This window comes from Caretta caretta, chromosome 28 (assembly GCF_965140235.1).
Source record: "Caretta caretta isolate rCarCar2 chromosome 28, rCarCar1.hap1, whole genome shotgun sequence".
Taxonomy (NCBI): Eukaryota; Metazoa; Chordata; order Testudines; family Cheloniidae; genus Caretta; species Caretta caretta.
In genome coordinates, this window is record NC_134233.1 from 206,861 (window position 1) to 228,783 (window position 21,923).

Genomic DNA, 21,923 nt, shown 5'->3' on the forward strand with positions numbered 1-21,923 from the left:
CTGCCGCAACCAAAAGTGGCGCGAAACTAGAGACCCGCCTCCTGCCACGTGCCCGCCCCGGGCCAACCAGTGCCCGGCACGTGACCCGCCCAGCCCGCCAATCGCAGCTCGGGCAGAGCGTCGTGCGGAGGCCCCGCCCACGCGTCGCCGTCACGTGACAGCGCAGCGGCCCGCGCCGGACCCAGGTTCGAGCGGACCCAGCGGGACCCCCCGCAAGCCCCGCCCCCACTTAAAGGGGCCGCGACCCCGGGGCGGGCCTGGGGGGCCCCTGTAGCAGGGGGCGGGGCCCAGGGAGGGTTCCTGCGGGCGGGAGCTCGGGGGGCAGGGGCGGAGCCGGGGCAGGTTGGAGCAGCGGGCGGGGCCCCGGGGCAGGGGGCGGGGTCTAGGGGTGGGGGCGGGGTCGCCCGGGGAAGGGGCGGAGTCAAGGGGTGCGGTTCCGGGGTTGGGGCAGGGTTTCGGGGGCAGGGGCGGGGTCCCAGACGTTGGGGGCGGGGCTACAGGTTGTGGGCGGGGTCTTGGGGCAGGGGCGGGGCCCCAAAGGTGGGGGCAGGGTTGCAGGGGCGGGGCTACAGGTTGTGGGCGGGGTCTTGGGCAGGGGCGGGGCCCCAGCGGGGGGCAGTGCTGCAGGGGCGGGGCTACAGGTTGTGGGCGGGGTCTTGGGGCGGGGGCGGGGCCCCAGAGGTGGGGGCAGGGTTGCAGGGGCGGGGCTACAGGTTGTGGGCGGGGTCTTGGGGCAGGGGCAGGGCCCCAGCGGTGGGGGGCGGGGCTGCAGGGGCGGGGCTACAGGTTGGGGGCGCGGTATCAGGGAAAGGGGGGCCCAGAGGTTGGGGCAGGGGCGGGGCCCCGGGGTTGGAGGCGGGTCCCGCTCACACTCTCTCCTTCCCCCCATCCCGGCAGGCTCTGTGATGTTGTCTCAGATTTTCATTCTCTCCTCCAAGGGAGACAGACTCGTCCACAAGGACTGTATCCTGCCCCCTAGGCCGCCCCACGTGTCCCCCCTGGAGCCCCCGACTGCCCCCCACATGGCTCCTGACATAACCCCCCTCAGCGCCCCCAAGATCAGCTCCTCCCCAAGGGCTGTATCGTGCCCCCCTCCAAGTTCCACCTAAACCACCCCCACAGGCCCCATGCCAGGGGTCATATCTCCCCTCTCCTCACCACGGGTCCCCTTCTTCCGGATACTGTCCCCCCCACCCCCCGGGAACCTCCTCCCCCAGAGACGTCCCGCAGATCACCCTGCGCCGGGAAGGCCACTGCTGGGGGACCGCCCAGACTCAGGGGCTCCAGCTGGGCACTGCTGGGGGGAAGCTCACAGCCACCTGCACCCTGATGGGGTCATTTTTCCTTAACCCACTCCTCGAGTCCGTGGCGAGGCCAGCGGGGGCAGCACGGATCTGGTGGACACTTTCTATAGGAAGATCACAGCCCTGCCCAGGGACCAGGCCCCCGTCTTCATGGTACTGGGGCGGGGCGGGGCGGGGGGTGGCCAGTGAATGGCACCACAATGGGGCGGGTTAAGTGTCTCTGTGGTAACAGGGGAGGGGGTACCGCTATGGGGATGAAGTAAGCGTCTCTATGGTAACAGAAGCGGGGAGCATCTCTAGTATCGCTATGGGCACAGGGGACATGTCCGTGGGGTAACGGGGGGCGAGGCATTGCCCTGGTGGGGGAGGGGGTCTGTCTAACTCTGCTTGTGTTTCCCCCACCTGCTCCCCTCCCTGCAGGCGCACGAGGGGCTGCACTTCGTCCACGTGCGTCACGCCGGCCTCTACTTCGTGGCCACGACGGGGCACGACGTTTCCCCTTTCACCATCATCGAGTTCCTGAACCGGTGAGGCGGGCATGTCGGGGGGGGTGGGTGGGAGTGACCCCGGGTTGGGGAGGGGGCAGATGGGGGGACAAGCCACAGCCCCAGGTGTGGGTGCCGGCAGGGGGACCTGGGGCAGGGACTGGGGGCAGCAGCCGTCCGCGTCCTCACCCCCGTCTCCCTCCCTTCCCGCAGGCTGGTGACGCTGGTCCGCGATTACTGTGGCTCCCTCAGCGAGAAAACCGTCAGCCTCAACTTCGCTCTCATCTACGAGCTGCTGGACGAGATGCTGGTGTGTGTGTGTGTGTGTGGGGGGGGGGTCGCTGCCGCAGGGAAGGTCCCTGGGTCAGACCCCCGAGCTGGGGCACTGCTGCGGGGAAGCACACAGCACTGGCCTCCCTTGCCGGGGGCGTGGGCGTAGCCAGCCCCTCCGCTTCACGCTGTGCCCCCCCTCCCCCCCCAGGACTACGGCTACGTGCAGACCACGGCGCCGGATGTGCTGTGCAACTTCATCCAGACAGAGCCTGTGCACAGCAAGGGCTTCAGCCTGCTGGCCCTGGGCAGCGTCGGCCTGGTGAGAACAGCCCCCCCAAATTCCCCCCCCCATGTCCCCGACCGCCCAGCACCCCCTGGGCTTGGGGAACCCAGTCCTTGAGTCCTCCCCTCGTCCCCTTTCCCTCCTCAGCACCCCTCTTGGCTTGGTGAGCACAGCCTCCGAACCCCCTGGGCAGCGTCAGCTTGGTGAGAACAGCCCCCCCAAATTCCCCCCCCGTGTCCCCGACCCCCCAGCACCCCCTGGGCTTGGGGAGCCCAGTCCTTGAGTCCTCCCCCCGTCCCCTCTCCCTCCTCAGCACCCCTCTTGGCTTGGTGAGCACAGCCTCCGAACCCCCTGGGCAGCGTCGGCTTGGTGAGAACAGCCCCCGAATTCCCCCCCCCAGACCCCCTGGGCTTGGGGAACCCAGTCCCCGAGTCCTCCCCCCGTCCCCTCTCCCCCCTTAGCACCCCCTGGGCAGTGTTGCCTTGTGAGCCCGGGCCCCAAATCCCCCCAGACAGTGACTGCCTGATACCCCCCGCCCCAGACTGGGGGTCTCTCCCCCCCATGGCTGAGCTCAGGGCAGTGGCTCCTCCAGGGAAAATGTTACCCTGAGAGGGGTCAGGCCATGGGGTACCTGGTGCCCCTGAGCACTCCCCAGGGCCCCTCCTGCCCCAGGGCTCCATCCTGGGGCCCTGCTCTGACCCTGGCCCCTTTGGTTTCAGTTTGGAGCAGAGACGCAGCAAAGCAAAGTGGCTCCGAGCTCGGCCGCCAGCCGCCCTGTGCTGCCCCCCCACGGGGACCAGGTGAGACACCCCCCGAGCCCCCCAACAGTGAGCACTACCCCTTCCTCCGGCACGGAACAGGCCAGTTGTCGTGGGGTCCCCGGGCGATGCTCTGGAGCTGCTCCCTACGAAGCCAGGCAGGACTCTGGGGGAGTCTCCCCTCGGGGAGCAGCCTGTCTGCAGGACACACAGCTCCCCCGGCTCCACCTTCCTGGGTCTGACCCCGGAGCCTTCAGCCTCCTCTGCCCCTCCCTGCGCCTCCCCCAGCGAGTCCACCCAGGCGGGGTCCTGGGGCAGCCAGAGGGTCCTGCCCCCCAACTCCGCAGTCAGACGGGACTCTCAGCCAGCCAGTAACACAGAAGGTTTATTAGACGACAGGGACACAGCGTAGGGCAGAGCTCGTTAGCACAGAAATCGGGGACTTTCAGCCAAGTCCGCCTTGGGGTGAAGGGAGCCCAAAGCCAGGCCTCTGCCCTCCCGCTGCGCCCCAAGCCAGCCGAGACCGACTCCTTTCAGCTGCCTGGCCCCTGCCCGGCCCGCTGCTCCTCCTCCGGCCTTTGTCTCCCTTTCCTGGGCCAAGAGTCACCTGGTTGCATCCCCCTCCTGGGTCTCAGGTGACGAAGAGGCAGCCACAGCATCCCTCCCTGCAGGCAGCTGGAGGAGCCCCCACAAAAGTCACACCCCCTTATTCCCACTCTCTAGACATTGGTGCAATACACAGGGAAACCGAGGCGCACACAGCATTCATGCGAAACAGTAAGATTCACATAGGCTCACATACAACATAAGGGAAAATCCCCCCTACGTCACACCAGCCCCTCCGTGGGGGGCAGGGGAAGGGTGCACGGATCCACCTTCCCCATGGTGGGGGGGCAGGGCCCCACCCACAGCGGTCACTCAATGCCCAGCCATCTCTCCCCCCAGGGCGCGAGGAACGAGGTGTTTCTGGACGTGGTGGAGAGGCTGACGGTCATCATCGCGGCCAACGTGAGTCAGGGGCAGGAGGGGGAGGTGTCCAGCGGAGTCCTGGGCCCCAGTCCGCAGCCCCACATCATGGATCCACAGGGTCTTAGTAATGCCCCAGCCCCCCACCCCCCAGCTGGGGCCTTGTCCCCACCACGCTGGTTCATTGTCTGGGACTCACCCCCGTCCCCTGCTTCCCGCCCAGGGCACCCCCATGAAGGCTGACATCCAGGGAGAAATCCGCCTCAAGAGCTACTTGCCCAGCTGCCCCGGTGAGTAACGCCTGCCGCCCCGTGAGCCTGCGTTGGCGGACGCGGGCCAGCCGTGGGGGTTTAACGTCAGTGTAGACATACCCCCTGCGCGGCGGGAGCAGGGCGTGGGGCAGCTCTCCCCTGACGCTCGCCCCTCTCCCCGCAGAGCTGCGCATCGGGCTGACGGAGGAGTTCTGTGTGGGGAAGTTGGAGCTGCGAGGTGAGTGGCCGGACGCAGGTCTCTGCTCCGCCTGGTGGGGGCGCCCTGGCTCTGACCCCCCCCCCCCCCCCCGCCGGCTCTGACTCCCCTCCCCCGCCGGCTCTGACTCCCCCTCCCCCCGCAGGCTACGGCACTGCCGTCCGCGCCGACCAATGCGCCTTCCACAGCTCCGTGAAGCTGGACGAGTTTGAGAGCAGCCGCATCCTGAAGGTCAATCCCAGCCAGGGGGAGGTGAGCCCCAGAGCCTGGCCTGACCCCTGCCTGCAGCTGGGGGCCCAGCCCCCGGTGTGGCCCTGGGGGGCCCGGCCTGACCCTGCTCTGCTCTCCCCAGCTCCCACTGATGCAGTACCAGCTGTCAGACGACATCCCCTCGGCCCTGCCCTTCCAGCTCTTCCCCACCCTGGAGCGGGACCCCACGGGCAGGTGAGTGAGGCTGCAGCCGGGAGCACAACGCCCCTCGGCCTAGCCCCTCGGCACTCACCGTTCCCATCTCCCCACAGGCTCCGTGTTTACCTCAAGCTCCGCTGTGACCTGGCGCCCAAAAGGTAAGAGCCCGGTGAGCTGGGGGGCTCCCTGGGGTGGGGATGGCCCCTGCCATCCATGCCCCCAGCCTCTGAGCTGGCTCCCAGGCTGCGGGGAGCCGCTGCCCTCCTGGCCCCAGTTCACCGCTTTCTCTTCCCTCCAGCCAGGCCCTGAACGTGCGAGTCCAGCTGCCGGTGCCGAAGGGGGTCGTCAGGTGGGTGACATGGGCTCCCAGTGGGTCTCCCCTCTAGTATGGGGAGCTGCATGCTGGGCGGGGCAGGGCGGGGGGGTTAGAGGCAGCCCTTCTCCAGCGGCTGGCGGGCCTGGGCCCAGAGACACCTCACTGGGGCCTGGCTCCGGCAGGGTCAGTCCCCACCCCTGGCTCTGTCCTCTCCCCCAGCCTGTCCCAGGAGCTGAGCAGCCCCGAGCAGACCGTGGAGCTGCAGCCCACCCTCAAGGCCATTCGCTGGGTGATCCCGCGCGTCCAGGGGGGCTCCCAGCTCTCCGCCCTCTTCAAGGTAAAGCCTGGCCTGGGGCGGGGAGGGGGGAGACGGCCCCTGGCCAGAATGGGGAGGGGTGGGGCGGGGCAGGGAGGCACACCCCAGTGCTGGGGAGAGAGTGGATAGCCCCTGCCCTCTGCAAAGAGGATGAGGGGCAGGGGCAAGGGGGTGAAGGAGCAGGCTGGGGCTCCCCTGTCGATGATGGGTTTTGAGGGGTCCCAACCCCACCCTTCAGAAGGGGGGGGCGGGCCCTGCTCTGCCCTGGGCAATAACGCCCCGACTCTCCCTGCAGCTGGAGGTCCCAGGACTGAGCAGCTCCTCGCTGCTGGAAGTGGGGCCGGCGAACATGTCCTTCGAGCTGCCCATGCACACCTGCTCTGGCTTGCAGATCCGCTTCCTGCGTTTCACGGCCCCCCCAGCTGGGCTGCCCCACCGCTGGGTGCGCTACGTGACCCACAGCGACTCCTATGTCATCCGCCTCTGAGCCCAGCCTACCGCTGGCTGCGCTACGTGACCCACAGCGACTCCTCCGTCATCCACCTCTGAGCGCAGCCCCACCGCTGAGTGTGCTAGGTCATCCTCAGCAACGGCTCTCTCATCCACCTCCCTGGCCTGCATCCCCTGCCCCACGGCATTGTGCAGTAACTCCTAGGGCGTCCCCTCGGCGCTGCGCTCTTCCAGGCTAGTCACCTCCCCGCACACAGGACTCTGGCAATAAACAACTTTATTCATGAGTAGAACCAACCCCCTAACATCTGGAACAGCAGCCCGGTCAGGGCACCGACAGAGCCTGGCCGAGACCCATCGACCCAGACTCCCCAGGGTGCTCACCCCCACTGGGAGGCCGGTCCTGGAGCCGGGCCACAGAGAAAGGACCTGGTGTGTAATTCCCTGAGAGAGGCCCCGTTCCCGGACGGGTGGTCTCCTGCCTGCTCCAGCCACATCAGGGATCCTGCGGGGGAGAGATTCCCAGTAAGACTTGGCTCCCCCCACTGCAACACAGCAGGTGCCCCCTCTCCCCCGGCTCTCACACTTCCGTGCGCTCACCTCGATGCCGAGGATGGTGGAGTCGAAGAGGTCCCGGAGCTGCTCACCCTGGGAGCTGTGCGAGCGGATCAGCGGCTGGAGAGGCAAACGCCAGTACCTTAGTGCCCTCTGTGCCCCCCAGCCCAGCCCCTCCTGCCGCCAGCAAGCCAGCCAGAGAGTCCTGGCTGCAAGGTAGAGAGAGCCCCAGGGGAAGGGGCTGTGGGGAGCCAGGCCCCGGACGCCCCGCTGGACGCAGCTCATGTTAGGGTCATCCCCAGCCAGGCTGTGTGGAAGGGGCCTGCCCCAGTCAGGCCGGGGCTCACAGGCCCTCAACACATCACCAATAGCCCTTCCCGCCAGGGCTCCCCTCACCATGTCCAGTCCCTGGGGATCCTCCTCATCACTGCTCTCCTCCTGGATCACCATCTCCTCCTCCTCCTCCATCAGGCTGAGCCTAGGGGACACAGGGCAGGGTCAAGGGGGCTCTGGTCCAGAGAGGGAGAGCCGCCCCCCAGGACAGTGACTACTCCTCACCGGTCCATCCTGCTGCCCAGCCCAGGTCTCGATGCGCTCCGGGGGATCAGGAGCTGCTGCCAGCCGGGGGATTCTCGAGAGCGCTGGGAGCTGAACCAGGGCTGGCTGCAAGGGACAGGAAGGCAGCAGGGTCAGAGCAGGTTAATCCGTCCCCCATCCCCGCTGGCTCTGCCCTGCCCCCCATGGGTCTCACCTCTGCACGAAGTCCGACTCGGACCCCTCCTCCTCCTGCAGCTGCGCCGGGCTGCCCGGCTGGCGCCCCCTTTTCAGCACCGTTGATGTGAGCATCGGGGTCTCCAGGCGGCTGCTCAGCTGGAGGCTGGAATGCCCTCGCTGAGACGAGTCTGGAACAGGAGAGAGACAGATGCCAGGTGATCCAGTCCTGGCCCCGGAGTCACCCCACTGTCCCCCCCGCTCTGCTGGTGCCCCCCAATCCTGACCCACATCCCCTGCTATCCCAGCCTTGGGCTCTCCACCCCCCCACTCGGTCTGCCAGTGCACCTCAATCCTGACCCGCAGCCCCCCACTGTGGTGCCAGCAGACCAACGTGCCCATGTCTCAGTCAAACACTGACAGCTACACAGCTGGAAGCTGTCCGGCTCACCTGTGCGTTAGTACTGGTGAAACTGGTATTAGAATGGTAAGAATATGTTTAGACTATGCTTGTGAGCGGCTGCCTGTATTAATCTCACATGTACCATCCATGTCCCACGTTGCATGGTAGCATTTGGGCCTGTGACTGTAAACCACCAGACAGGAGAGAGACATTAACTAGCGCTAGGGGCTGGGACGGTGCAACTGGAACTTCCCTAGGGACTGTCAGCAAGAGGACACGAGACTTCTACTGTTCTGCACTCTTCCCCAGGAAGGAGAGTCATGCAAGCGGACTCCCAGCAGGTGAGCTTGCAGCTCAGAACATGGCCGGAGGGGAATAAAGCCCCTGACAAGAAGGAACTGATTACGCTGGAGGCGAAGAGTGTGTTTGTAGACATGACTGGCTTACAGAGCTTGCAGACTATAGCAGCTTTCATTACCTTTTGAAATTTAAGATTGTAACTCATCTGTGTGGCTCTCTGTCGACTTGCTTTAGCCTTGTAAATAACTCCCTGGTTTCCTTTCCCAGTTTCACACACAGTTTATCATGGCTACAGGCCTTATCCTTGGTGCAAGCCCTCAGGCGGAACTGACCTAGGGTAAGGCCAATGGCATTTTGGGATGTATAGGTAGGGGCATAGCGAGCAGATCGAGGGACGTGATCGTTCCCCTCTATTCGACATTGGTGAGGCCTCATCTGGAGTACTGTGTCCAGTTTTGGGCCCCACACTTCAAGAAGGATGTGGATAAATTGGAGAGAGTCCAGCGAAGGGCAACAAAAATGATTAGGGGTCTGGAACACATGACTTATGAGGAGAGGCTGAGGGAGCTGGGATTGTTTAGCCTGCAGAAGAGAAGAATGAGGGGGGATTTGATAGCTGCTTTCAACTACCTGAAAGGGGGTTTGATGGGAACACTGAGCCTTGGGATGGCTCTGGGGGATTAGATTGTTGCTTTGGTGGGTTCTGCATGAAAACTCTGTAGGCATGGGGGAGGCAGTTATACCTTGTGTAAAATTAATTTGGCTAATATGATGTTATGGAGGTTAAACTATATGGAAGGAATTTGCATTTTCCCAGGACATGTGCAGTGTATATTGGAAAAGGAGTAAAAGAAATGCAAATAAAACATGGTACTTCATTAAAATCCTAATAGGGCTCCAAAAGGAGCCACAATAGGTTGTGCTTTCTTTTTCAGATCGCTGTGTTTTGGAGCAGGAGATGAAAGTGGAAAGTAATCAGAACTCTGGTGGAAGTAAAATGCTTCCCTTTTAAGACAGTGTCTGAGCTGCTAACAGCTTTCGATCCAGAAGCAAGCTAGTAAGCCTCTGTGTGTAAATGCAAATTACCTAGCTGATGGGCACAAAGGAGCTGCAAATAATGAATACATCCGGTCAGCAAACAAGCTACTAGAAGACTCAGATTATGGCCCTTCAGGAAAGGGAGGTGAAAAAAACAAGTCAAGCCTGAAAATAAGGGGGACAGGTTAACCTTAAGGGGTGTGGGTGTGGGGGGGAATGGGGGTGGGTGTGGGAGATGGGAACAGGGAATGGGGGTAAGGAAATTGCAATCATGTTTTGCTAAAGGGGGAAATGGGAACAGGGAATGGGGGTAAGAAAATTGGAATCATGTTTTGCTAAAGGGGGAAATGGGAACAGGGAATGGGAGTAAGGAAGTTGGAATCATGTTTGGCTAAGGGTAGGAATGGGAACAGGGACACAGGTGTAAGGCTCTGTGGTGTCAGAGCTGGGAAGGAGGATACTAAGGAAGGAAACTGGAATCATGCTTGCTGGAAGTTCACCCCAATAAACATCGAATTGTTTGCACCTTTGGACTTCGGGTATTGTTGCTCTCTGTTCATGCGAGAAGGACCAGGGAAGTAAGTGGATATGAAGGAATAAGCCCCCTAACAGGGTTCCAAAGAGGATGGCTCTAGACTGTTCTCAATGGTAGCAGATGACAGAACGAGGAGTAATGGTCTCAAGTTGCAGTGGGGGAGGTTTAGATTGGATATTAGGAAAAACTTTTTCACTAAGAGGGTGGTGAAACACTGGAATGCGTTACCTAGGGAGGTGGTAGAATCTCCTTCCTTAGAGGTTTTTAAGGTCAGGCTTGACAAAGCCCTGGCTGGGATGATTTAACTGGGAATTGGTCCTGCTTCGAGCAGGGGGTTGGACTAGATGACCTTCTGGGGTCCCTTCCAACCCTGATATTCTATGATTCTATGATTCTAAGGGACTGGCCCTTCGGGAGTGGCAGTAACCTGAACACTGCTGTGATGCTGTGACATAGCTAAGCCCACCTGTCCCTGAGGGGCCTTTCTGTGACTCTGTTACCCTGCCTGAGGAGCTGGCCTGAGACTGGCACTCACGCTTCGGACTAGTCACTGCAAGCAGTGTTACACCTGCCATTTCCTAGCAGGGACAGCAGCGTGTGGCATTTGCCCCTCACCATCCAGACGCCTCCTCTTGGCTGCGGTGCCGGGTTTCCTCCGGGGTCGGGGAGCTGCAATCCGGCTGGCGTCAGAGCCCATGTCATCCAGGGATCTCAGGGAGCGGCGATATGTCAGGAGTGGATTCCAGGCCTTCCCTCTCTGCTGTGGGGAGAGCCTGGTCTGGCAGGTCTGCTCCAGGTAGGACAAGCTGTGCGAGGGAAGGCATAAGAGCGGCCATACTGAGTCAGACCAAAAGTCCATCTAGCCCAGTATCCTGTCTTCCAACAGTGGCCAATGCCAGGTGCCCCACAGGGAATGAACAGAACAGGGAATCATCAAGTGATCCATCCCCTATCGCTCATTCCCAGCTTCTGGCAAACAGAGGTTAGGGACAACATCCCTGCCCATCCTGGCTCATAGCCATTGCTGGACCATCCTCCAGGAACGTATCTAGTTCTTCTTTGAACGCTGTTATAGTCTTGGCCTTCACAACGTCCTCTGGCAAGGAGTTCCATAGACTGACTGTGCGTTGTGTGAAGAAATACTTCCTTTGGTTTGTTTTAAACCCGCTGCCTGTTCGTTTCATTGGGTGGCCCCTAGTTCGTGTGCTATGAGAAGGAGTCAGTAACACTTCCTTCTTTGCTTTCTCCACACCCATCATGATTTTATAGACCTCAATCATACCCCCCCTTAGTTGTCTCTTTTCCAAGCTGAAAAGTTCCTCTCCTCATACAGCAGCCATTCTGTACCCCTAATAATTTTTGTTGCCCTTTTCTGAACCTTTTCCAATTCCAATATGTCTTTTTTGAGATGGGGCGACCACATCTGCACATTCAAGAGGTGGGGGTACCACCGATTTATATAGAAGCAATATGATATTTGCTGTCTTATTATCTCTCCCTTTCTTCATGATTCCCAACATTCTGTTTGCTTTTTTGACTGCCACTGCATGCTGAGTGGATGTTTGCAGAGAACTATCCCTAGTGACTCCAGGATCTCTTTCTTTAGTGGTCACAGCTAATTTAGACTCCTTCATTTTATACATGTAGTTGGGATTATGTTTTCCAATGTGCATCACTTTGCATTTATCAACACTGAATTTCATCGGCCATTTTGTTGCCCCGTCGTCCAGTTTTGAGAGATCGCTTTGTAACTCTTCCCAGTCTGCCTGGGACTTAACTATCCTGAGTAGTTTTGTATCATCTGCAAATTTTGCCACCTCACTGTTGACCCCTTTTTCCAGATCATTTATGAATATGTTGAATAGGACTGGGCCCAGTACAGATCCCTGGGGGACACCACTATTCACCTCTCTCCACTCTGAAAACTGACCATTTATACCTCCCCTTTGTTTCCTGTCTTTTACCCAGTCACTGATCGAGGAGGGGACCTTCCCTCTTATCCCATAACAGCTGACTCTGCGTAAGAGCCTTTGGTGCGGGACCTTGTCAAAGGCTTTCTGAAAATCTAAGTATGCTATATCCACTGGATCCCCTTGTCCACGTGGTTGTTGACCCCCTCAAAGGCAGGTTAACCCTTACAGCATGGGGGCCACTGCAATCACCCCCCCAAGCACTCCTGAAAGCCCAGTTGTCCCCCCTCCCCAAGGAACTCCCACCCCCACTGGCCCACCACCCTGGGCACTCACAGCAGTTTCTTGTCCGGGCGCAGCAGGCGGGGAGAGAATTCGCTCAACACCTCCAGGAAGGGCAAGTTGAGGGGCCCCAACTCTGAGCCTGAGGGTGCTGGCTCCTGGAAGGCAAACTTGATCCCAGCCCTGGGCAAGAGAGAGAAAGAGAGACAGGGAGCAGGATGGTGGGGAGACACACACCAAACCCTGCAAGTCCAAGTGCCAGCCATCCCACCCCCACGTGAAGTGCGGACCCCAGCATGCCCCTCCCCAATTCCTAGAGGCTCCAGGATCCCAGCATGCCCCACAGCTCTGCTCTGCTCCCCGCCCAGCCCCCCGTCTCACTTGTGCAGGGCGACCAGCGCCCGGCGATTGTGCAGCTGGTGCAGGCTGAAGAACAGGGAGAAGCGCCGTGCCAGGTCCCGGATCTCCAGGAAGGCCTTGCTGTAAACTGCGTCTGGGCCCTGCTGCAGCAGCAGCTCTGTCAGCAGCTGCGCAGGGGACAGAGAGTCAGACATGGGGCCGCATGGCAGCCCGAGCCCCATCCCCCAGCCACCTCCCTACACAGACACACAGGGATGGGCCAACCTAAGGGCCTCCCCAGCCCCCCCACAGCATACACACAGATATGGATCAGTGACAGGGGCTCCTCTCTTCCCCAGGCAGCACTGGGCACAACCCCCTCCCTGGTACCTGCTGCAGGCTGAGGAGAAGGGTGCGGGCCCACTCATCCCGGTCAATCTGCCGCGCCCGGCTCAGCGTCTCCTTGATGATGTCCCCGTAATCCTTGTAGAACTGGAAGGGAGAGCAGGGTGGTGGGGGCCCCGACTGCCCAGCCCCGCCGGTGGCGAGTAGGGCTGCAGGCTTGTCACGGCTGCTGTGACTTTCCTTTGGGGCCAGGATTTTAAGAAAAACACGTCTGCAGTAGCGGCGCCTGCCCGCAGGGCTGGGTTCAGCTTCCCACTCTGGGCGCTGCAACCTGGCACAAGGGGTCAGGCGCAGGCCAGGCCAAACCTCAGCAATGCTGCGGCCCCGTGTGCCAGGTGAGTCACAACACCTGCAGCAGGGAGCCGGGCGCAGTCCCAGACATTTGAGAGTCCATCCCCCCGATCCGCACCCCAAGCTCTAGCTGCCCACCCCTTAGTATGGTAGGAGCACCCCCGCCCTGTGCCGTGGGGTCCCTCCCATGTCTCCCCGACCTTGGCGTAGTGCTTGAAGACGTCGGAGGCAGCGCTCAGCTCCAGCACGTTGTAGAGGATGAGTTTGCAGAACCCGGCCAGCAGGTTGCGCTGTTGGTGTAGCCTCTCGATCCTCCCCTCACTGTCCTCCTCATCTGCAGAGGAGGGGTGGGGGGTGAGGCTTTTGCCCCACAGATCCCTCTCCCCATTTCTCTGTTCCCCCCTCCCTACTCAGCCCCCTTCCCCCAGCCTGCCTGTCCACTCTCCCGCCACTGCCCCCCGGTCCCATGGGGCGAGTACGCACCACTGCCCATGAGCTCGGCGTGGTTGAAGACGTGATCCATGAGGAATCCGGCCAGCTGGGACTGCAGGGCCACTTCGGGCCGGTACACCAGCAACTCCAGCGCCTCCCGCTCGCCTCGAGCCAGCTGCGGGCTGAATACCAGCAGCAGGTCACTCAGCAGCACAAAGGCCTGGACAGACAGAGGCAGAATGATCACCCACAAACAGCACTGCTGGCGGGGGCTCCCAGACCCCCTCCCCCAGCATGCCTGAGCTGCAGCCTGTCCAGCCCTCGGCTCCCAGCCCTTGTCCACCTCTCACCTGCTCTTGGACACTGGAGTCCATGTCGGTCAGGCAGCTCTGGCAGAGGGAGCAGAAGGAGGCGACTTTGCGCTTCAGGGCCAGCAGCTCCTTCTGGGGTAAGAGCAGAGGAGTCTGTGAGGGGCAGGAAGGAACCCGCAGGCCCCAGAGGCAGGGCCAGGGCTTCCCCCCACGCTGCCCTTCTTGGCAGGGACCTTCCCATCGGCCTCACCTGTGCAGGGACGGTGCCGGAGACATGAGCCAGATCCCAGAGGATGCTGAAGTGGAGACAGGTCATGGTGGGGATGACCACCTGTAATGGAAGCCCAGAGTGAGCATGTGGGGTAGCAGTCCCCCTCAGTCCCAAGCTGCCCCACTGCATCGCTGCTTCCTCTGCCTCCCCTCCCCTGGGTCCAGACAAGGGCATCCTCCGCCCACAGTCCCCCACACTGCCCGACAGGGCAAGGCCCCACCTGGGTTCCCGGCTGTGAGGAGGTGGCCAGGCTCCTGGCTCCCCGAGAGGCCCCCCAGTACCTGCTTGGGGACCTCGCCTGTGTCCACAGCTCGCTGGAGGAGGAGGCTGCAGGGCTCATAGAGCTGCCATGGGGTCAGGTCGTGAGCACTGCAGAGAGAGAGAGAGAGAGAGAGCGCCTCGCTGACAGGAGTGTCCTGGCCCCCGACCCCCTCCCACCGCAGGGCAAGGACGAAGGGACCCATGTGAACAGGGAGCAGGGGAGGCTCCTCCCCACTCTGCGCTCCCTGGGCAGGCAGGGACACCCTCCAGGAGATGGGACGGGAAGGGCAGAGCTTTGTGACCGGGCCCTGCTGTCCGGACGGAGCTTGGGGGGCACGGGGAGACGCAGTCTGGCACTCACTTGTGGAGGACGGAAATGCGCTTCAGAGTGGCAGCCATGCTGTAAACCTCGTCTTCGTCCAGGTACGAGGCCTGAGGGGGGACCGAGACATCTCAGCAGGGCAGGCCCCTAGGTACCAGTCTTACAGCACCCCCAGCACTGTCCCTGAGCGCCTGGCGCCCCCCCTGCTCCCAGTTACACACTATGTACACCCCACTCCCTGAGCACCTGGTGCCCCCACTGCCCCCAGTCACACGCCCCACTCCCTGAGCACCTGGTGTCCCCAATGTCTGCAGTAACATGCCCCATACACCCCAATCCCTGAGTGCCTGGTACCCCCTCCCACACCCCCAGTAACACGCCCCATTCCCTGACGGCCTGGCACCCCCGGCTCCCAGTTACACACTACATACACCATACTCCCTGAGAACCTGGTGCCCCCAAACCCCAGTAACATGCTATATACACCCCACTCCCTGAATGCCTGGCTCCCCTAACCCCCAGTGCCTGCAGTAACATGCCCCATATACCCCACTCCCTGAACGCCCGGCTGTGATAAAGTGGGAATATTTTGTAATATTTTTGTAGTCCTGTTTGGACGTGTTTCCCCATATGCGGCAGTGTTACCCCGTGGGTGGAAAAGGTGTGTTTGTTCTCAGAGACAGAAAGGTGGGTGTCCATATCTGCCTGGGCCTTAGTCTCCATGTCAATGGAGCATCTGAGAACACAATGGCAGATCACAGAATCATAGAATAGCAGGGTTAGAAGGGACCTCAGGAGGTATCTAGTCCAACCCCCTGCTCAAAGCAGGACCAATCCCCAATTAAATCAGATCCAATCGCCAGGACCTAGCCAGCCAGGATCCAGAGGGAGATGGACTTCCCCTCTCAGCAGGCAGGCTAAAAACGGTTAATTACCTTCTCGTAATTGTTGTTCTTTGAGATGTGTTGCTCATATCCATTCCAATTAGGTGTGTGTCTGCTGTGTGCAGTCGTTGGAAAGTTTTTCCTCCAGCAGCACCCGTCAGGTGCTCAGGGGGTTCTCACAGCAGAGCAGGGTCAGGCTGGCTCCCAGAGTCAAGGATTGGAGTGGCCTAGCAGATCACCAGTCCAGATACCACCAGCAGGGAACGTCACACCGTCTCTGTGGACCTTGAGCAGGACCTTGTGCACGAGAGGGCTCAGGGGAAAGGCGCAGAGCAGGCGGCCTCCCCAGGGTAGCGGGAATGTGGCCGCAATTGAGCCCAGGCTGCTTTTCTGGAAGGAGCAAAACGCTGGGCACTTCCTGTCGCTCTGAGCGGTGAACAGGTCGACCTGGGGAAACCCCACCTCTGGAAAATGGAGTGAACGATGTCTGGCTGGCTGGACCATGCGTGGTTGTGGAAGGACCTGCTGAGGCAGTCCACCAGTATATTCTGGACTCCTGGCAGATATGATGCTTCCAGGTGGAGTGGGCTATACAGAATTCCCAGAGCCCGAGGGCCTCCTGGCAGAGGGGTGGGGACCGGGTTCCACCCTGCTTGTTGATGTAAAACATTGCAGCGGTGTCCATCATGACTGCCACGTATTGGCCTTGCAGTTGAGACTGAAAAGCCTGGCATGCGAGTCGCACCGCTCTGAGCTCCTTGATACTGACATGGAGAGGGAGCTCGTCCTGTGCCCAGAGGCCCTGCATTTGGAGATCTCCCAGATGTGCGCCCCACCCTAGAGCTGACGTGTCCGCAACTAGAGAAAGAGAGTTGAGGGCTGCTGAAGGGGACTCTCTCGCAGACTATCTGAGCATTGAGCCACCACTGGAGTGACTCATACCTTCTGTGGCACCATGACCACTAAATTCAGGCTGCTGCACCCCGGGGCGTATGTCAAGGTGAGCCACGTCTGTTGAGGCCTGAGCCGCAGCCTGGCATGCCGGACCATGTACATGCAGGTGGCCTTCTGACCGAGGCAATTCCTTACTGTAGTGGTTGGGTACTCTCTCACACATCAAATGATGTATGACATGGCTTGGAATCAGGACTCTGGCAAACGTGCTCTTGCCTGGACTGAGTCCAACACTGCCCCAATAAATTCTATTCTCTGGGTCGGTAACAAGGTTGACTTGTTCACACTGAAGAGGAGACAGTCTCTCAAACGTGGATGTGACCAGACTGATCTGCAACTCCACCTACTCTCTGGTGTGCCCCCTGAGTAGCCAGTTGTTGAGGTAGGGGTATACCTACACCTGCCTCCTTCGGAGGAAAGCTGCTACCACCTACATGCACTTTGTTACCGCAGTTTCACTAGAAACCAACTCAGGGTTACACTTATATTGGTTTTATTAAATGCCGCTATTGGATCAAACAGAAAAGGGATAGAGCTTATTCATGCATGCACACATTCAACGCATTCATACCCTCATGCACCCCCACATTCATGCAGGTAGAGAGTTACGGGAAACAGCTGAGGAAGCCGAGAAGCCAAAGCATAGCAGATCTGGTGTGTCTGCCTGTGGTCATGGATCCGGGCCGGCAAGCAGGCCAAGAAGAAGAGACAGCTGTGAGCGTGCGGTCTTCCTTTTTTTGGAACTGGACGGCTTCTGTCACGTACACTGAGTTTTCCTTCTGTGTCCATCACAGCATTTGCAGACATTCTTTTCATGCATAGCAGGTTATTATTTTCTTTACAGCACCCTGTGATTGCCTTCTCAGGGCAGATTACATCAGACACACCTGTCTCCTGGCTCTTTTCCCCTTGCAATTCCTCTCCACCCAGTCCCAACATCAACTCCCTTGTTCACACTCCCTTCTCTCCCACACACATTCCCTTGTTCACACTCTCCCTGATTGCGTGATGGAATATTGCAAAGCTTGGAGGTTATACAAGGTTACAAAAGCTTGCAAAAATTACAAAATTTAAAAGGCTATGCTAACAATGACTACATGTTACAAAGTTTGCAAAAGGTTACAGAACTTAATGATCATACTAGCAATGACTGAAAGACTACAAATCTTACAATCGCATTCTACTGGATTGAGCGGAGGCTTTACACAATACGCTTGGTGAACACTCGTGGAGCTGTCGACAGGCCGAAGGGAAGGACCGTGAACTGATGTTTTTGGTCAATCACACACCTTAAAAAGCGTCTGTGAGCAGGGCAAATCACTATGTGAAAGTATGCATCTTTCATGTCAAGAGCAGCGAACCAGTCTCCTGGATCCCAGGAAGGGATGATTGTATTGAGAAAGACTGTGCAGAACTTCAACTTTACCAGGAACTTCTTGAGTCCTCGCAGGTCTAGAATGGGCCTGAGACCCCCCCGCCCCCTTTGGCTTGGGGATTAGGAAATAAAGGGAGTAGAATCCCTTGCCCCTTAGCTGCTGAGGAACCTCCTCCATCGCTCCTATGGCGAGGAGCGCCTGCACCTCCTGGATAAGGAGTTGCTCATGAGAAGGGTCCCTGAAGAGGGATGGGAAGAGGGTAGGAGCAGAATTGGAGAAAATATCCCACTCCCACCATGTGAAGAACCCAGTGGTCCGATGTTATTTGAGACCATGCATGGTAGAAGTGGGATAGACAGTTCAAAAAACACGGGGAAGGATCCGGCGTTGAGACAGGTGCTCCGTCCTTGGACACACCTTCAAAATGTTTGTTTTGAGCCTGACGAAGGCTTAGTCGGGCCCTGGCCCTGCCCGGATGGGGAATGGGAAGGCTTACGCCTGCCGTTCCTACCCCTGCACCTGTAAAAATCCTGCCTTGGCTGAGGAGGACACTAGTGGGGAAACTGGGTCCTTCTGACCCTCTTGGTCCTCGGGGACCTCCTGCCCCACCTCTAGCTCTGTGCCAGCCACTCCAGGGTCTGGCTCAGGAACTGGGGTTCGTTCCGGAGGAGGTGGTGCGCCCGCCGGCTCCTCTGCTCCCCTAGGGGTGGGGTGAGTGGCCGCTGCCTCTGGCCCCCTAGGCTCAGATGCCACTGAGCATGAGGCCTTGGACTGGGCACCCTGGGCCTGGTGGTACGCCCATGGGGTCCAAAATGCTCACTGCTCTGGCCCATGCTACTGTGGTAGCATGTCCAAAATGCTCACTGCCATTGCCCTGCACCGATGTCAGGTCTGTCCCGTGCCAACTTCTGCCGGGGCTGCTGCCAATATTTGGACCCCATCTCCGAGTCCGAAAATGGGGACCGGGACCACGATGGCCGTGGCGGTGCCAAACGCAGCTGAGCCAGGAAGCAGTGCCGCAAGGCTGGGGAGTGGTGCCATGAGTGGGGTCTGCGCAGAGTCGGACTGGTGCCGATACAAACGGTGCCGAGATCAGGACCTACTGCACAAAGGTGATCTGCGCCTGAGCGAGAGCGCTGGCGGGACCTGGATCGGTGCCGCGAGTCAGACCTGGCCGCAAGTGCAACTGGTGCCATGAGACTGATCAGCGCCAGGACTCCGAGTGGTACCTCCCCTCTGCAGGCCGAGTCGAAGGGCCGATCATCACCGGCTTTCCCCGGGACTGCGCTGCCCATGGCGGAATCGAAGGCTTAATGCGAAGGGCCAGGGACCTTGGTGCTGTCTTCGCTGCTAGGGGAAAAGCTTTCCGATGACTGTGCATGCGGCGCGCGCACACCTAATTGGAATCGATAGGAGCAACCACTCCAAGAAGAGCCGAATTTCCCCAGCTGGAGAACAAAGGACTGGAGGCATATGAGGTGGGGGGACAAGTGTTGGCTGCTGGAAGGCGTTTGGGCTCAGACCTGCAGTCTGACCCAGGAGGTCGGATGGACAGACTGACGGGGTTCCCCACAGAGTGGCTGGGCTCTGGGCTACCCACAATGGACGATGCTTTAACCATTTCTCTAGACTCCCCTAAGCTTCCTGTGCTGTGCGCCACTTAATGAACAAACCTGGCTGTTCTGACAGTGCTGTGCGGGTGTCACTGCAAGCATCAGGCAAGGGGTGTGAATCCCTGTAGAGCGGGCAAGTCTCCCCGGGACTTGTTAAACGGAGCTCACGGTGGGGGGGGGGGGGGGAACAGGGGGGCTGCAGGCCCAGAAGTCCAGCCTCAGGAGGCGGTGAAGCCACATAGCTTCCCCTGGAGGAAGAGGGAGACCCTTTGGGGGTCTGGCCCACTGAAGGATCCCTCCTAGAGACCATTCTGCAGCTGTGAATCCATGATACTGGTGGCCCCCCCACCCTCACAGAGAGATGCTCTCTCCACTCCCCTGCCTGGCTGCCATTCCAGACCCTAGCAATCCCCCCACTCCCTGCAGTGACATCCCCTTCCCACAGGGTCCCAACCCTAGCCCCCGGCCGCAGCCCCGGGAGGTACCTGGAGGAGCTCTGCCACCTCCTGCTGGAACTTGTCAGTCAGTGTGTCCACAAGGCGGCTGCGGGCCAAGTCCACGCGGCTGTAGAAGGTGAACTCTGGGTTGCAGAGCACGTACAGCGCCTGGGAGGCAGCCTCCAGCACCTCCTGGCAAGTGTGCTTCTCCACCACCTCCCGCAGCTGAGCCAGCAGCTGCTCTAGGTACTGTGGGGAGAGAGGGTATGGTGGGGCTGGGCAGAGGAGGGAGAGCTCCTGGGAAGGTGGTGGAGGGGAACAGGCAGACTCTGGAGAAGGAAAAGGGGGATCCCCAGCTCCTGCAGAGGGAGGAGAAGGGCCCACAGGCTGTGACTCGCTGTACCCCTGTCCAAGGGGACCCCCAGCACTAGTTGCATCACTTGGATGGGAGGGGTCCCCAGACAGCACAGTGCAACTCAGCCAGCACCTCAAAGGAAGCAGCTAATGGGGTCCCCTCCTCCCCACCCCAGATGCTCCTGTTCCCATGGCACTGCAGGCCCCAGAGCACCTGGGTCTCCCCTGCTCCTGGACTGGCAGCTCTGGAGCCAGGACTCCTGGGTTCTCTCCCTGGCTCTGGGAGGGACGTGGGGGGCTGGGAGCCAGGATTGCTAAGACCCACCCTCAGTACCTTCTCCAGCCGCCCACTGCTGTAGAGGCTGAGGTTGAAGCAGCGCGGCGCCGTCAGCAGGAGCGCCACCTTCTCCGCATCAGCTGAGAACTGCGGGAACAGAGCAGGTGTCACTCAAGCAGGGAGGCAGCAGGATGGGGCAGACACTCCCCCCTTGTACCCCCCACTACGTATGACCTAGCTGGGAACGGCCTCACAGCAAGATCATCCAGATTATGGCACGTGAGGCCCTGGGGTGCCCAGAGAAGGGCAAAGGCCAGACCCAGGGTTCCTGCTTCATCATGGCCCCCTCCCTCCCCAGCTGCAGGTGAAGAGCAGAGGCAGGAAGGGGCATTTTACTTCCCCCCGGGACCCACCTCTGGGAGGTCCCCCCCCTGCACCTCCCCTCCATTTACCTTGGCCAGCAGCTGGGGCAGCAGCGGGATGAGGTACTGAGTGAGTTTCTCCCTGTCGTCCTCCAGGGCCTTCCGCTCCCGCGCTGAGAGCACCTGGCGCAGGGGATGGTGCTGTGAGAGCTGGCTCCCCTGCCCGGTGGCTGCAGATGGTGCAGCGTGCACACCTCCGGCCAGCAGCACAGGGACCCAGCTTGCCTACCCCCTTGGGGGAGTGCGGAGGGTGAGTGTTGAAGTCTCCGGGCCCATGGGGACATGTCACCCAGAGCCACTGAACCCCCCGGGGGAGCTGATGGACAGCGCTCCCCTCCCTTCTCTCGGGCACTTTTACCTTCTTGCCAGGGCCCCTGCCGACGGGCGACTTCCCCTCCGTGGCCTGGCGCATGCTGGACACCAGGATCTCAATCAGGGCGTTTTCCTGCTGGTCACCCCAGCCTGCTGGGGGGAGAGGGAATAGGACCAGGACCAGCCCCAAAGGCTGCCAGGCAGCTGTGACTCTCACCCCCTGCATCACAGCCTCCCCTCCCTCACTCACCCTCCTCTGGGGACTCCTCCAGCAGCAGGTGGGTCAGTCCATCCCAGTCCTTCAGCAGGGGGGCAGCACAGTCCCACAAGCTGTCCACCAGGTACGCCGCATGCTCGTGGAGCTGGGGGAGGAGGGGAGACTTGGTGAAACTAGCCCTCACACAGACCCCCCACGCTCCTCCCGACCCCACTGCGCCCCTCACCTCGCTCTCGATGAAGAAAGCCAGCAGCAGCCTAAAGAAGTCCCTGCTCCCCCCACGGCGCTCCTTCTCCTTCACGGCTTCCCAATCCAAGTCAAACTGCCTGCAAACCACACACACATTAGAGAGGGGAGAGCCAGGATGCCTGGGTTCTCTCCCCGACTCCGTGAGGGGAGTGGGGGCTGGTGGGTTAGAACAGTTGGGGCTGGGAGCCAGGATGCCTGGGTTCTCTCCCCAGCTCGGGGAAAAGAGTGGGGGCTGGTGGGTTGGAGCAGAGGAGAGGGAATGTTGTATCTCAGCCACCTGTGAAAAGCACAGGCTGAGACTGCAGGTTAAGGCCTGAAGGGAAGAGGGAGGTGAAACCCCTCTGTGTGGAGTGGCTGTTGGGGGAGCCCTATACCCCAGGGGGAAGAAGGTGTGTATTTGTTGGCAGTCCCATGCCCCCTGCTGGCGGTGCTGTG

At 60.5% G+C, this 21,923-nt stretch overlaps 2 protein-coding genes across 5 annotated transcripts in view; one reads left to right on the forward strand and one right to left on the reverse strand.

The window, feature by feature from the left end:
• On the forward strand, positions 1-8,200 carry AP4M1 (adaptor related protein complex 4 subunit mu 1). 2 transcript variants are annotated; one of them, XM_048835046.2, is made up of 16 exons: positions 1-185; positions 898-963; positions 1,363-1,457; positions 1,725-1,831; positions 2,003-2,099; positions 2,271-2,381; positions 3,065-3,145; positions 4,049-4,111; positions 4,293-4,359; positions 4,505-4,558; positions 4,683-4,789; positions 4,890-4,981; positions 5,059-5,103; positions 5,244-5,294; positions 5,481-5,598; positions 5,873-8,200. In XM_048835046.2, exons 2-16 carry the CDS (start codon positions 906-908, stop codon positions 6,062-6,064), a joined length of 1,338 nt encoding a protein of 445 aa, XP_048691003.1. In that variant the 5' UTR covers positions 1-185; positions 898-905; the 3' UTR covers positions 6,065-8,200. The 2 variants fall into 2 exon arrangements, with proteins under 2 accessions (XP_048691003.1, XP_048691004.1); XM_048835047.2 differs by lacking the exon at positions 4,505-4,558 and having other exon boundaries at positions 102-185.
• STAG3 (STAG3 cohesin complex component) overlaps positions 6,288-21,923 on the reverse strand; it is a 24,606-nt gene continuing 8,970 nt past the window's right edge. The window contains exons 14-34 of one of the 3 annotated variants that reach the window (XM_048835044.2): positions 21,466-21,565; positions 21,273-21,384; positions 21,069-21,175; positions 20,741-20,833; positions 20,346-20,435; positions 19,706-19,906; positions 14,433-14,503; positions 14,092-14,179; positions 13,790-13,870; positions 13,579-13,671; positions 13,280-13,448; positions 12,997-13,130; positions 12,491-12,592; positions 12,143-12,288; positions 11,816-11,944; positions 10,185-10,375; positions 7,334-7,484; positions 7,141-7,245; positions 6,979-7,060; positions 6,628-6,702; positions 6,288-6,532 (exon numbers count right to left, since the gene is read on the reverse strand). In XM_048835044.2, the coding sequence (XP_048691001.2) occupies positions 6,524-6,532; positions 6,628-6,702; positions 6,979-7,060; positions 7,141-7,245; positions 7,334-7,484; positions 10,185-10,375; positions 11,816-11,944; positions 12,143-12,288; positions 12,491-12,592; positions 12,997-13,130; positions 13,280-13,448; positions 13,579-13,671; positions 13,790-13,870; positions 14,092-14,179; positions 14,433-14,503; positions 19,706-19,906; positions 20,346-20,435; positions 20,741-20,833; positions 21,069-21,175; positions 21,273-21,384; positions 21,466-21,565 (2,329 nt within the window). In that variant the 3' untranslated portion in view covers positions 6,288-6,523. Of the gene's footprint in view, positions 6,533-6,627; positions 7,061-7,140; positions 7,246-7,333; positions 7,485-10,184; positions 10,376-11,815; positions 11,945-12,142; positions 12,289-12,490; positions 12,593-12,996; positions 13,131-13,279; positions 13,449-13,578; positions 13,672-13,789; positions 13,871-14,091; positions 14,180-14,432; positions 14,504-19,705; positions 19,907-20,345; positions 20,436-20,740; positions 20,834-21,068; positions 21,176-21,272; positions 21,385-21,465; positions 21,566-21,923 lie in introns of those variants that run through there. The other 2 variants (XM_075124052.1, XM_075124053.1) reach the window with 2 other exon arrangements.

Coding starts and splice junctions, on each gene's coding strand:
- AP4M1 (XM_048835046.2), top strand. CDS start 906: ATGTTGTCTCAGATTTTCATTCTCTCCTCCAAGGGAGACAGACTCGTC. Junction 5,104..5,243: donor TGTGACCTGGCGCCCAAAAG/GTAAGAGCCCGG, acceptor TCTTCCCTCCAG/CCAGGCCCTGAACGTGCGAG. Junction 5,599..5,872: donor AGCTCTCCGCCCTCTTCAAG/GTAAAGCCTGGC, acceptor CTCTCCCTGCAG/CTGGAGGTCCCAGGACTGAG.